General features: G+C 32.8%; 1 protein-coding gene across 1 annotated transcript; it reads left to right on the top strand.

Annotated features, from left to right (window-relative positions):
* Nucleotides 1–9,915: 9,915 nt before the first annotated feature.
* On the top strand, nt 9,916–11,945 carry LOC132738092 (uncharacterized). Its single transcript, XM_060725521.1, has 2 exons — nt 9,916–10,333; nt 10,791–11,945. Exons 1-2 carry the CDS (start codon nt 9,955–9,957, stop codon nt 11,246–11,248), a joined length of 837 nt encoding a protein of 278 aa, XP_060581504.1. The 5' UTR covers nt 9,916–9,954; the 3' UTR covers nt 11,249–11,945.
* The last annotated feature ends 3,542 nt before the right edge of the window (nt 11,946–15,487 follow it).

The following is a 15,487-nucleotide window of genomic DNA, read 5'->3' as shown; positions in this document are numbered from 1 at the left end:
TTTAGCATTGTTGTTGACGTACTGCAATGCCCCCTTTTGAAGAATGTTATGATATACACCTTTGTTTTAAGAATCTCTTGACAACGATATATCAGTCAAAGAAATTATAAATAATAAATTAGGAACAATAACTTGAGCAAGGAATTCAAGGGCAAAGGGTCAATACTTAGAAGGTAATGTAAGAATGTTTGTTATTATATGCATGTTATGAAATAAGTTTTTAAATATAATGCAAGGATCAGGTGATTTAATAGTTATTCTGCTTACATTATTCTTTAATTGAGTATTTTTCAGTGTAAACTTCTTATTACTACATAATGATTAAAAAGTGGGTGGGGTATTGTTTACAATATTTTTACTCTCAGTGATGAAGCTCTTACCGTTCAATATAAAGTTCACGATTAAATTACCTTCTAGCGGTAGATCTTGTCTGCATTTTGGTATGATTTGTCTGATTGTGAGTTACCGGCATGTTTAAAACATTTATGTGTACTACGTCATTGAATTATGCGTTCTACGTCATTGATTTCTCGTGGGCTTTTTCCTTGCTTATAAACGTTGGGTTTTGACAGATGATGTTTTCAGGGTATGTCATGCTTATATAACATTTTATATATCCAGTTGAATTGAACTTTGCATAAATAAAAGATAACCACTGAATATATTTGTATGTTTTTCTGCAGAACTATGCTTAATCTCAATTCTGCCACTGCTATTTTTGACTTCACACTTTCTGCCAAATACTGCCAATTCTGACAGAATTCATTCAGTATAAATAGAACTTATTTTTGAATTTAGTAAGTTTGTTCTGAGAATTCAGAATGAGAATGAGTTGATTTTCGGGATGGAAAATCAGAATAAAATATTGAAAGTTCAGAATATAAATAAAGAAAATTAGAGTATAAAATAGAATAAGATAATTTAACAGAGAAATTAATTGAGAATAATTGAAATTGTTTAAACTAGATTTATAGTTGATCAATGAATATACTAGATGTAAAAGGTATAATTATTTTTTATATATTTCTTCTTACTGTTCAATAAATATTCTAACATTTTAAAAATTTAAACAAAGACTTTTCCTATGTGTAGATCTATCCATTTATTTAAAGATTGTTTAAACCCCAATCAGTGTTGCAACTTGTACGATACCAAATGAAAGTCGCCACAATACAGGGATGTTATAATAAAAATACTCTTATTTGCTATTTGGTGTCTAAAGTAGTAGATAGGCGTCGTTCTTTCTATATCTTAAAAGTATGATTTATTATTAAACAGTTATAGTCCGATTATGAGGCCCATTATACCCAATAAATGTAATTATTTTTGTTCGTAGATAATCGTATGTTTTCCAATATTTACCTCATATGGTTATGATCAGTGACCAAGACACTGACTGTATAAGTAAGCCTGCGTTATATACACGTATGTATTGATCATTCGACGCAATACTTGACAGTAGTTAACCTCAAAATCCACGCACCCAACTAATATACCTGTTTACTGGTTATCAGTGTTCTTTTAAGTTTATATAGGTAAAAAATCATATATTGATTCTTGATTTGTTGATTGTCATAATTTATGACCAGCGGCCAGGAGCCGAAGAGAACCCCAAACACAAACAGGACAGGGCATAAACCTGTTAAACCTACACAACATAAAATTATTATCGATAGTTCTATATGCACTGGTGGATGCTAGAAGTTTAGTATTGAATCTTGCTTTCAAACATCTCAATATGACACTAATATTTTTAACTTTGTAGTTTACATGGATATATTTTATATGGATTTATTAAAGGAAAGTAAAATGGTTAGCAAAATTTCTTTTTCCAATAAAATGTAATCTTAACTTTGAATTGGAATGAAAATACAAAATTACATTGTGATGGTAAACGAACACAATTTCACATTTCGTTGATACAGCTATTCTTAAGACGAATTGCCCTTAGTGTTAATTCAATGCACTGCGATAATCTTTTCGTACTTTTTCGTTAAGAATTATGCATTGGTCCCATGGCAAATCAATCAGAATAATTCAACTTTAACCGACAGTCATTTCCTATTTAACAAAACACAATTTACAAAAGGGTCAAATGACAAAACGATTACTTGATATAACACGATGTTAAGAAATAACATTCCATCTTGCAAACGCTAATGGTATTGAATGTATAATTGTTTCTTATGCACGAGTCATCGAATCTTTTTTGTAAGGGATGTATTATTCTGTTTCTCTCAGCCTGATTGTCTGAAACAGAAATAAATTAACGGAATAACCGGGCTTTTCTTGTAATATATAAAAACGTTAAAGTCAGTATTTATATATGCAATGCATATGCACCTTAAGAATACTTTGGGATCCTCCTGGGCTTACTACATAAAAGTCAGTTTTAAGCCTGATAACCGATATATTATCTTCTTTGTTTGTCTCTTTTTATAGAGGTATATTTCTGTGATATATTGTGCTGCAATCTATTGCATCAACGCTAGGCGGAGCATATTATATGCCCGAAAAGTGTTAGTCTTGAATGAATATACAAATAAAAATTGTGACTTCTGTAAAACAGCCATTTACGACGGATGGACGCCAGTGGTATAACATAATATAAGCACTTTTTTGGGGCGTATAATTAATGTACTCAATATAAGTGATCATCCTATGAAGTTTGACAGTTGTAAAAACTGTTTACAATATTTAGGACATTTGATATTGACCTTTGCCCTTGTGACCCCAATATAGATATGGATATTTTTATTAATATAGGCAATCATGGAACTTGTGTTATGCTCCAGAAACCACAATTTTCAATGTTAAGGTCATTGTAACCTTGAACAATTTACATCTGTAGGCTGATTAATACTGAAGTTATTGAGCGAAAACCGTTTTCAGTTTTAAGGCAATAGTGACCTTTGACATTGTGACCCAAAGAATTAATAAGGTCTTCTACTCAATATTGACAATCATCCTATGAAGTTTAAACACTGTGGGCCAAATAAAACTTAAATTATGGTTTTCAGTGTAAAGATCATTGTGACCCTGACCTTTGACCTTATGACCCTAAAATCAATAGGGGTCATGTATTTGGATATGGTTGTTCATCCTATAAAAAATTTATAGCTTTAGGTTTATCAATATGGACAATCATCCTATGAAGTCTGAATATCGTGGGCCAATCGAAACTTAAGTTATGCTCCGGAAATCAAACTGTTAACGGACGGACGGACGCAAGGGGGCATAATCTGTCCGAATTTGTTTTGGGCTTATAATAATTACTTAAAACGCATTTGTTATACCCGCAACCAACGGGTGTACTTTCAACCAATTAAAAGGTGTGTGTATAATTAACATGTTGCATTCTGACACATCTTTCAAAATATTTACCACCCATCTCCTTTTTAAAAGAAAGTGATTTGTCCATCATAAGCAGGAAAAACTTGAAAACATCTCTCTCGCTGTGTCGTAAAATCATGAGTTAGGTCAAGGTTGCAAAGGAAATTAACTATAACTGTTTTTTTTTTTTCAAGGGAATTTGTCGGGTCTCATACGGGGGATTTATTAGATGCATTTATAATTTTCTGACTTCGGCGGAAACGCTTTTAATTATGTCAAATTATTTATTTTACATGAATAAACCATTCATTTTAAAATTAATAAACAAATGCCAATTGTTTCACCTGTACAGTTGCTGGCAAATGTCATCCCAGCATTTCTGCGGGGATCATCTTATGCTCTCCATGTTTGGGCCTACATTGGCACCAAACAATAAATTCTCGTTCCCATGGACGAGACTTATCACGGTGGCCTCCTCTGCTACTGTCCACCTTGATATCCGTTTTTGGAAGAACACATTATACTTCTGCCGGCTCCATATTTATCAGACAAACTGTAGACTTCCGGTACTGCGGGCCACTTATATAAATAACAAACTCTACTCATTTTGTGCTCAACTGAGATCGGTCTCAGGCGTTTTATAATCTCACTTTGAGCTAAATCTCCACTGAGGTCGGACTCGGGGCATGGAACTAAGTACTGAGTTTAGATTTTTTAAATGTTTATAACCGTGGGACCTGATGAATCATTTATGTTTTTTGGCTTGCTCCTGTATCGCTCGTTATCAACGGCCTGTGATATAAATTATCATATTTACTGCATCTTTGAAATATTAAAAACAAAATCAACAAGGAAGGGCGGAATTAAATGAACGCATCCCCTTAAACATGACCACCAGCAAGGTTCGTAAATGTCTTTATACACATTAAATTATTTTGTCACCTAGTACATGCATTGTCTTCATTGTTTCAATTAAAATATACCAAAGTTATAACTTATGCTTGCTATGTTTTTCGTCCAGATATAATTCAATGTTCTGTAATTCAATCTGTGGCAATTCAAAACAGAGAAAAGTCTAGTCTTTAAACATAAGGGATTTCGATTTGAGCATACAAAATTTAATGAACTTGTAAGTTATAAAACAAGTTTGCTTCTATAAAAAAGAAGCATGCGAGAGGTCTTTTTGCTGCTATGAAAGATTTGTTTAATTCGAAAATATTTGGGGATACTCTTGCATAAAAGACACAATGAGTGGTTAAAAATTACAATTAATTAACAAAATAGAATTTATTATATACTGAACATCACTAATTCCGCGTTATCACTTATAACACGGTAATGGCATATTTTCATGTGACCAGTGTTAAAATTAGTCAGAATTAACATATATTTTTTTACACCTATACAACAAAGTTTTTGTGCAAAATATTTTAAATCTCTAGATTTTTACGTAAAACAGAACAACATTTTACAACTTTCTGCAAAACGCAATAATAGTCCATTAAATTTGTGCGTATGTCTGAAACAAACATCATTTTCTAAATGTTCTTGTTTGTTGAAAATATAATTTTTGGTTTAAACATATTTTTATTCAAGGTAATATATACATGTTAATAATTTACAATTTAAGCAGAAAGGAATTGGACCGAGAGCTACAATAGCTCATGGTAGTCCTCTCCTTTAACAAAAGCAATATGTTCATATAATACATGGCTTATTATAATTTTAATTAAACCCTATAAAGAAAGAAAATGAAGAAAAAATAAAAAAAATACAAATACATGTATGCAATTGATAGAAAATAATAAAGAGAAAGATGGAGAAAAGAGGAGTTTGCGGATGTTTCTAAATCATTTGTCGTTTTGGTACGAACATCATGTATGGAAAACAACTTGTGTGAACACTATGTTATATGACAACTAGTATATTACATGTTAGAATCTTTTAGTATCTCTTATAAATTTATGAACAGCGGCGAAGATAGCAGTGTTGGAGTCCGCAGGTAAAGCAGGGTCTCCATAAAGAATAACATGCAAAGTTGGAGTGCAAAAGTTGGAAAGAGCGTTTAGTAGATTGGGACGTAGATGTACATATTTTGGACAAATAAAGAAAAAATGATAGGAATTTTCAACCACCCCACAATCACACAATGGAGACTCGGCAATATTCTTATCAAATAAATCAGATGCAAGAGAGCTACAATTGGTTCTAAGTCTGGTATGCATTATTTGGTCTCTTCGCTCACCATAGTAAAAGAAGTTCGGTATATTTGATACTTCACTTTTAAGACTGCGCTTAAAAGCGGCAAGCGTAGTCTCTTATTACAGATGGTAGAAAGGATTTATAGTAAAAATCTGTGCGTGATCGGATGGTCTGTATATCTTGGGCATTCCTTAAGGGATATCGATGTTCGGAGCCAACAGAAGAAAGGACAAGATCAGAGAGATAGTCTGGAATGAGATTATTTTTCATTTTGTAAAATAAGATAAGTTTATGATTGTATCTCTTTTTTTTCTAAAGTTTCCCAGCCAATTTCAGACATAAGTAGTCAATAGAGACGAGTTTGGTTGTTCCTGTCACTATCCTTGCAGCTTCATGTTGAATTTGTTCTAGTTCCGTTTTTTTCTAATTTGGTACAGTTATCAAATAAGACATCAGCGTATTCAAGGATAGGTCTAATAAATGAAAGGTAAATGGTCTCAAGAGACTTCCGGTCAAGTGTAAATTTAAGTTTTTTCATTATATTTATTCTTTTCCGGGCTTTAGTTTTAGTGTAATCAAGATGTGCCGACAAGCGAAGATCATTTGAAAGAATTATACCTAGGTGTTTATGATTATTTATTTTATTTATTGGTTGACCCTGCATAATAATGGACGGATGAATTACTTGTCTTGTTTTACGGGATATTAACATTGATTCAGATTTTGAAGGATTAAATTTGACTAACCATTTTTTTGACCATCTGTCTATTGTTTGCAAGTCTGTATTTAGAATATTGGAAGCTGATAGCGGATCTTCAACAATAATGAATAGACTAGTATCATCAGCGAAAAGTCTGATGTTTGCTTTGATATCAAGAACAATGTCATTTATATATATTAGAAAAAGAAGTGGCCCAAGTATAGATCCTTGAGGGACACCAGCCTTTATATAATTATCAGAAGATGTACAACCTTTAAGAACAACTCTTTGTTTTATGTTATCAAGATAGGAAGTAAACCAGAGTAAAAGACGACCGGAAATTCCAATGTTATTAAGTTTATAGATAAGGCCCTTATGCCATACACGATCAAACGCTTTCCTGATGTCACAGAAAACTGTTCTTACCTCGTTTCCAAAATCAATGGCTTGAGCAAATAAATTGTATATGTAAGTCAATTGATTTATTGTAGAGTCACCAGGAACAAAACCTGATTGTAATGGGGTAAGAATATTATTAGAATGAAGGAAATTGTATGTATGTTTAAATATGATTCTTTCAAAAACTTTATTGATAGTGCTAATAAGAGGGACGGTAGTTATTTACTAGAGATGGATCACCGGATTTGAAAAGTGGAGAGACGTTTGCTTCTTTCCAAGCATCAGGAACTTGACACATTTGGAGAGAGTAGTTGAAAAGAGAGTAAAGAGGGCCGCTGAGTTCAGTTGAGAGTTCTCGTATATAAAAATATAAATTTTGAGTTACAAAGTAAGGATAATTTTAATATTTAAAATCAAGCAGAACAAATGTAGAAATTTTAACTGAAACATGAAAAAACTGAAATTAACACCATTGCTGCGATTTAAATGATGACATACTGTTTTCAAAATGGCCGACATATGCATTAGAATTGACTTTGACTGAATATATTCTTGTTTCCTTGCGCCATACTGCAGAAAATACCTTTATGTTATAGATTATGACAATTTTGTACCATAAGTTTCATTTGTTGTTTTCTTTCCAATTTCAAAGCGTTAAATACCGTGAACTAAGAGAGGCACAGTACATATATTGAATATAGTATCATAATGAAAGTTTGTTTTAAACTGTTTTGAAAGATAATATGCCAGAGAAATTGGCTTTTTCTTGGCGCATAAGGGATAGTTTTTCTACAAAGGGAACTAGATTTAAAATAAATTAAATATATTAAAAGTATTATCAAAAAGTTTCTTGTAAAATTCAATAAGCAAATTTTCGGTTTATGTTTTGGTAAGTATATGGAAACATTTCCTCTACATTTTCCAAAACGAGCATAAAGTATGTTAATCAAACAATTTTAAGACCAGGATTTACATAAAAAAAATGTTTATAGCATTTGATTAGAATAAACAGTATATAAAGCTGCATGCCTCCAACCACAATATTTGACGAAAATCAAACTTTAGTAAAATTTGTGCCATTTGCGCCAAAAGATCACTGTTGCGTTATTTAGTCATACCGGTTCAAAAGATTTAGGAGCAGTAAACTTTCGGTCCACAGTTTACTCGGTCATATATTAGAGCATGGTGTTATTGTTGCTATAATGTTCACTGTCACTATTTATCGGAACATGAACTATTAAAACGCCATTCAGAAAACAATACCGTAACGGTAATCGACTTTTACGGTTTAAAACATTAAAACGGAACGAAACATCGACGTAGCGCTAAGTAACGTAAATGACATTTTCCGAGTTTTCTATGTACCAATTTGTTCACTTCGATGTTAATTTTTCGTTCAAGTTAAGTCGTATTTGGAAACGAAGCATGCGCAAAACCATTTTTGTAGACCGCTCCTAATGATTTTACGCTTTAAATGAGATTCATTCACTACAATCAGATACGCAAAAATGGATGCCGCCAGCAATCAGTCTGAACATTGTGGACAGGTCTGATGACCTCTCCAATAAGAGAAAATTAGAATCCCTAAAGCATAGCCCAAAATGACAAGTTTGGAAATAATGCAAGCCTTATAACCCTTAAACCGTCCGAACCAAAATGATTAGACTTTACCACCTGTGCAATCTGACCAGGTTATATTTTTAAATTACTGTTGTCTGACTAACCTTCAATTTTCGTCTATACATCTTCAACTGATAATGGGCAGTTCTTAAAAAGAAAGAAATGAAAACAATGATCAAAAAAGCAAAGGTTAAATAACGCAACCCCCTGACATAATCCAGCCATACCAGCAGGTCACACAGAAGACAATGAAATGGTACAGGACACAAGAGTGATTTTAGGAGAAACCATTTAAGTAATTCAACATGTCAATGGATAAACAATAAAGATTTTATGAGCTACCAATATCATAGACCCGCCATATCAGACAACTTGTATGTACATACTTGTCAAACCTTATAAATAGATGGCAACTTTCAACAAAAAGAGCCATGTTGGCTTACATTGTTCTAACAGGATCCATTGCTAATGGTATAAAATACATAAGTATGTCTATGACTCAATTGGAGTCAAACGTTTTTACCATAGGACCATGATTAATGTAACTGATGTAAATATTCAGGAAACTTGATGTTAATCATATCTACTAAAATGCGTTTTACTAAAGATCTGGATAAAATCAATGTACATCAATAAGTCGATAAGGATGGGAAATGTTTTTCCCGAGAAGATGTAATTTTAATTAATTTGATTTAGTTTAATTTTACAATAATAGGTGTGTGTTTTTACTGAACTGCTACGCTTTCCCGTTCTGTGGGTAATGTCAATATCATTGATATTATGTCGACACCAATACTTTTACATATATCCAGGACAATCTGAGCTGTTTTCTCATCGGTTGTTTCTGGACATCCGGAAAATCGGACATTATTTCTTCTGCTGTACGTTCGGCTGAATCAGCAGATAACTCAAGTTACTTAACAGCTTTTTTACAATTATCGTTTTCACTTTTGAGACAACTATTTTCGTTTTTTAATGACATTATTCTAGTTTCCAGACCGTTAAGAACACCATCTAAGATTAATGAAAAAGACGATTTGACTGCCTCTTGTACAATCCCGTGAATTTCAGCTTTAAAAGAGGATTAAACAATATCAAATATTTTACCCAATCAGTTACAGATTTGACTCAAATTTGGCTAACTTTTTTCTACAAATTTATCTCACTTTTTTTACCTCGAAATCTGTTTTTTACAAAGATAATGCGATAAAAGAAGATAATGCTCTTAACAAGGCAATTAATTGTAATTATTATTTGGTACATTTATGAAACATCATAAAAGATATGACGAGTTCAATATTTGCCTTAGCCTTTCTTTTCGAAAAGTCAAAGTGGCGGCTGGGGATATTACTCACCTTTTGTGTAATTAAAGCCAATTCATAGCGCACACCACACATGATAAAGCTGTATACGTTAGAAAAGATGGATCTATTAAAACAATAATTTGCAAAATGCATATGAAAGTCATTTTTGTATAAACAGAAGTTCATGTTAGTTATGATATTGCCGTGTTAATTCAGTATTTAGTTTATTTGACTATATGTTGGCCTTTTTATCACGCGTTCCTTTTATAGCTACATGTGTGCAATTATATGAATACACTGCTTTATGCCTATAACATGTATGCACTATTTTAAATAAAACGTGACGTCACGTCTTAAGATAAGAAATATTACAGTATTTGCAATTAGAACTTTGATATGTCTCCTTTACAGTACTTTTGTTTAATCTTGAATTTTGCTTCATTGGTGGCAGACTTTATTAACCTTTCATCGGTCAACACAAAACTAACTCCGGATGATTTTAACGTTCGGGAACTTCTTAAACGCGTTGATGACCTTGAGGATTTCAGTAAACAACAAATGCAAATGCTTAACGAATTTCAGCGATATCACAAAAAACAAATAGGTCTCCTCAATGAACAACTGCTGAATCAAAAGGATGAGATAGCTGCCTTGCGCAAGAAAAGAAATCATCAAGATCGTTTTATCCTACAACTGATTCGACGTGTAAAACATATGGAAATGTCACAGAAAAGTGTCCTTGATAAAACAAAACAGATGACTGAAGAAACACCAGGTATGATATTCGATTTAATTATTTGAAGAGACATGACACCTTTTGTCATGCTTTTGGGTGTATGAATAGACTTTGACTTTTGTTATCCTAATTATACAAATGTTATCTAAATAATAAACATAGTATTATACCTGCTGGTTCAGTTAATTATGATCAACATTTTTATCATTATGAGCAGAATTAAAAAATAGAGAGGAAAGGACTTCCTAAAGAAAGTCCAAAATGGCAAAATTGATAATGTTGCAGGCTCGGTTTCATTGAGCCTAGACATAGACTGTACAGGAATGTGCAAGTTACCCTCCACTCCCGCTAGCACAACCCTATAGAACGCACAAATCGGCAATTTTGAAAATGTAAATGTTTAATCTCCAATTGACCGAAAGACTGCGAACTCAACTTAAGAAATACGGTTTTTGTTTCAATATGATAAGAAATCTACATTTATTTATGTTTTCAGTCAACAGAATTCAGCAGACGAAGGATAATGAATTAACTGTTGCGTTTACCGCTGGTCTTAGTAAGAGTGTGGACAATTTAGGAGCTCACCAGAACATACCATTTGACCACGTAGAAACAAATATTGGAAATGGCTATAATCCTCATGAAGGCGTTTTTACTGCACCGGTATCAGGTCTCTATGTTTTTCACACTTCAATCTTTGTTGATCGAAATCAGGAAGTGTTTGGTGAATTGGTAGTAAATGGACTGATCAAGGCATCTGCTTATGCACGTAGTACGGATGGTAGGTATGATCAAGGAAGTCAAACATTAGTCATTCAGATTCAACAAGGGGATGTTGTGGCTGTCCAAAATCTTATAGTCAAAAGCGAGTTATTTGGTGATCCTTATATTTATTCAACTTTCAGCGGATTTCTTCTTCAGCAAGGACTAGGCACTAGTGTCATTACTGTCTAAATAAAATATGATGTAGATTTAAATGGGAATTAAAAATAAAACAAAAATGTAATATTTGTCATCTTACACGGGGTGTAGCTGTTTGAATAAATATAAAACAAGCGTATTCATTTAATCGATTAAAATGTTTAAAGACCAAATCATCACCTCGGAACAGTAGCGGGTTAACTCTATTATCTTTTTTAGTAAGACCGTTACTGTACTAAGATGGCGTTATGTCCCAGAAATACTTTTTATGTTTATTTCTCAAAAGCTTGTTAGTTTTGGTGTTCTTTATAGTTTTATTGGCTAAATAACATATGTATTAGTACAGATATAGTATTTTGTATGGAATTCAAACTGCTATTTTTTATATTCCACATGTATGGGTAGTTATTTCACAATCAGCCTACTTTAAAAAGGCAGAAAGTACCTAACAGTCTCTAATCCATTGTTTTGATCGTTAAAAACACTGTTATCCAACAAATTTCTGTTATATTTGCGTGCAAATATAGATTTGCTAAGTATTACTTTTTACAATTTAATACAGAGATTTTGCGAGCTTCTGTAACTTGATTTCTTACCTTATTTGCTTCAAATTTTAGTAATATATAGTGGAAGTTTTGATATCTAGATATTAGTATATCAAATACAATATTCAATATTTCATGTTATTTAGCATTAAATGTTATTCAAATAGACATAAAATAAATTTTGGTAAGCAAACAGGTATTTTTTGTTTTATTTAAATATATGCCCATATAACAAAGTATTGCAAGCAATACAATATGATAAACAAGATCAACAAGGAACGACGGCGTTCAATGAACGCAACTCCCACACGACCCAGCAAACCAAACTTCCCTACCGGTTAGATCCCGGGCGACATTCTGAAGAGCCATAGCATTTTAGTTATACAATTGTGGAGAAATGAATGACCTCTGTTTATTTCATTTTTGTGTCGCCTCTACGGAGTAGTGGCGACATATAGGGATCACTTCTCCGTCGTCTGTCTGTCCGTCTGTCTGTCTGTCTGTCCGTCCGTCCGTCACAAAACTTGTCCGGACTACTGCTCATAAACTACTGGTGCAATTTCATCCAAACTTTACAGGAATTATCAGTACCAAGTCTAGTTGTGCATATTGTCAGCATTTTCCGGTTCAATGATTTTTGTCAGAGTTATGGCCCTTTAATTAAATTTAATTTTAAAGTTTGTCCGGACTACTTCTCTTATACCACTAATGCAATTTCAATGAAACTTTACAGGATTGATCTGTAGCTCAAGTCCTTGTGCATATTGCATGGGTTTTCCGGTTGAATGATTTTTGGCCGAGTTATGGCCCTTTGACAAAAAGGTGTTTTTTTCTGTGTGTTGCCAGATACACAAAAGCTTGTCGGGACTACTGCTCATAAACTACTGGTGCAATTTCATCCAAACTTTACAGGAATGATCAGTACCAGGTCTAGTTGTGCATATTGTCAGCATTTTCCGGTTCAATGATTTTTGTCAGAGTTATGGCCCTTTAATAATTTTTAATTTTAAAGTTTGTCCGGACTACTTCTCTTATACCACTAATGCAATTTCAATGTAACTTTACAGGATTGATCTGTAGCTCAAGTCCTTGCGCATATTGCACGGGTTTTCCGGTTGAATGATTTTTGGCCGAGTTATGGCCCTTTGATAAAAAGGTGTTTTTTTCTTTGTGTTGCCAGATACGCAAAAGCTTGTCCGGACTACTCCTCATAAACTACAGGTGCAATTTTATCCAAACTTTACAGGAATTATCAGTACCAAGTTTAGTTGTGCACTGTCCGTCTGTCTGTCCGTCTGTCACAAAATTTGTCCCAACATGAAATTGGCCATCATGAGGCGACACATGTGAATACTGATCGCTCTTGTGTACACTGCAGCAATAATTAACATTTCAATATTTATGTATACAGTGATAAAAGAGAGTAACAGAGAAGTTAAACGTAGCAATACTATACACAATGTAATATAAAAGGCACCTCACTCTTTTTCATATTGCTGTTAAAAAGGGAAGTGTGTCTCTTCAAAAACGTTAAAACTACTTAAAGATTAATTAAGATATTAGGATATTAAGTGTTTACAAAGTTATCCAAGATGCTCGGCACTTTCATTAATAAACTCCCTTAGCAGCTTAGTGAATACACTAACGTTACGTAAGAAAGAAAACGATAGTGAAACATTCGGCCGATGCGCAGGAGAGTATTTCATTAATATCGAACAACAATCTTTCCATACGCCTGTACGCGTTGGAAGGTCTCAAACTGAAACATCTTTGAGGCATTTATTGATTCTGTTTTTAAAACATTTTTTTGTTTTATTTTTACACGCGTCTATGTTTGGCAGACTAGAACAACTTTGCATGTACAAAGTATAAATATTATGTGTAAGTAAACATAAGATATAATTAACTGGGACTGGGTGTTGAGGGCGGCCGAAAAGGACATTTTTGTTTACATAACGTAAGAGTTGGAATTCAGAATATTAACCAAATATGCACGCTCCTTATAAATGATTGAACTATGTCACATTCCCAAATTCCCAAAATAAATGTCATATAGTCGACATTGCAAAAAGAACACTTCTCATCGTTCTTAAATTAATCTTTAATAATGAGATGGTTCCCATAGTCTGGTGCAATAATCTATACTGAAGCCTGCTTTGTTAATGTTAAATGGTAAGCAGTACATTCCGTTCCAGTTCATGTAATTATTTATTTATTCATTTTGAGATTTTATTTCAGATTTTGTTTATTTATATTATATTAACTTAAAATATTTTTCCACACGCGTTGGAATGTCTCAAAAGGCAATTTTGACCTCCATATTTGACCTTGTCTCTTGCCATAGGGTCACGTTTTTATTAATATTGCTGTTACTGAAATGACAATTGTGTCTTGAATAGATACTTTCTCCTATTTACATTCCCGAAAAGTTAACTAAATGTGCTGTCTAATTAGTGAGAAATGCATTACATAAGGAACATTGTGTTTTATGATCGTCCTCGTGTTGTACGTGATTGATTAAAACAAGACTGTGTTTAATTATTCATTTGCGTTAACATTGCGTCTCTGTTGTTAGAATTTACTTAGATTTTCTACACCCGCGAGTTACCATGTGTGATGTTCTGCATAGCTTGTAGTACATTTAGTTGTTCCAACACTCCTTTGTAAAATTAAGACTATTTATTCCCAAGTGTTTCAAGTGAGAACTTTGTATCAGAAGTAAACATCTAAATGTCTTAGTCACCATTATTTTAATATTGCAGTTCAAAACATACATACAATATATCTGTATAACAATAATAGAACTTGATAATTAGATTTATATATATAACGAATTCATCGAAAGTTTGTCCATTACAGCATTATGAATTTGAAAGCAGAATAATGTTAATAGAAAGTTTTCATTCTTCTCACGCAAAACACTGTTACAATTGATCAAATTCCAAAATATATATATATAAAAGATTCATACAAGTGAAGACACTTTCATCGATTATGGGAGCTTTTCATTTTAAGACATGGTTTGATTTTTATAAAGATGTTTGGTTACAACGTAAAATGACTATGTTGTATTCGGTTCCCTCATTCAAAAATCCTTTAAAATGTTTAGCTGTTATTTTATCAATTTAAAGCTGAGCGTGATAAATGGTTTCCTTGTAGGAAGTTCAGACATACATGATATGTAAAAGTGCTTATTATCTTCTCATTAAATTTATTTCAAATGTGAAGGTATTGATTTATCCTGAGCCGATACAAATAATGCTCTTGTCGAAATCTCTTTCACACAATTTGGACATTCATTTTCAAATATTTACATTTTATTGTTTTATGTATATAGTTTATGATAATAATCAACAGTCAAACATAGCATAAAAGGAAACAAACATAAATAGTGCTTGGCTAGAGTGGTCTAAATTTTAGACATTGAGAAAAATATGTGAACATTTGTTTCTCTGGTTATTTTCTTATGCTTATTAACATGGTATAAAACCTTTTTTATTCCACCGGGCGCATTGTAATTGAACCGTCGGCCCATAGGAGGTTAACCTAAAAATCAGGTTAGACTTTTCTTAAGTTCCACCTGTGCCAATGGCTTCATAGTTTACACACTAACCCATGATCTGGACAAGTAACATAACTATTGCTTCCATTTTTTCTAAGTCATTGCCCTATTCAGCACTTTGAATATAAATATGGTTTAAACTAAACCGGCATGTTGGATATACCT

This window comes from Ruditapes philippinarum, unplaced genomic scaffold, assembly GCF_026571515.1.
Source record: "Ruditapes philippinarum isolate M1 unplaced genomic scaffold, ASM2657151v2 ctg615_1_1_1_1, whole genome shotgun sequence".
Lineage (NCBI taxonomy): Eukaryota > Metazoa > Mollusca > Bivalvia > Venerida > Veneridae > Ruditapes > Ruditapes philippinarum.
Note: the sequence above shows the minus strand (reverse complement) of the source record. Positions and strands in the feature narration are given on the sequence as shown.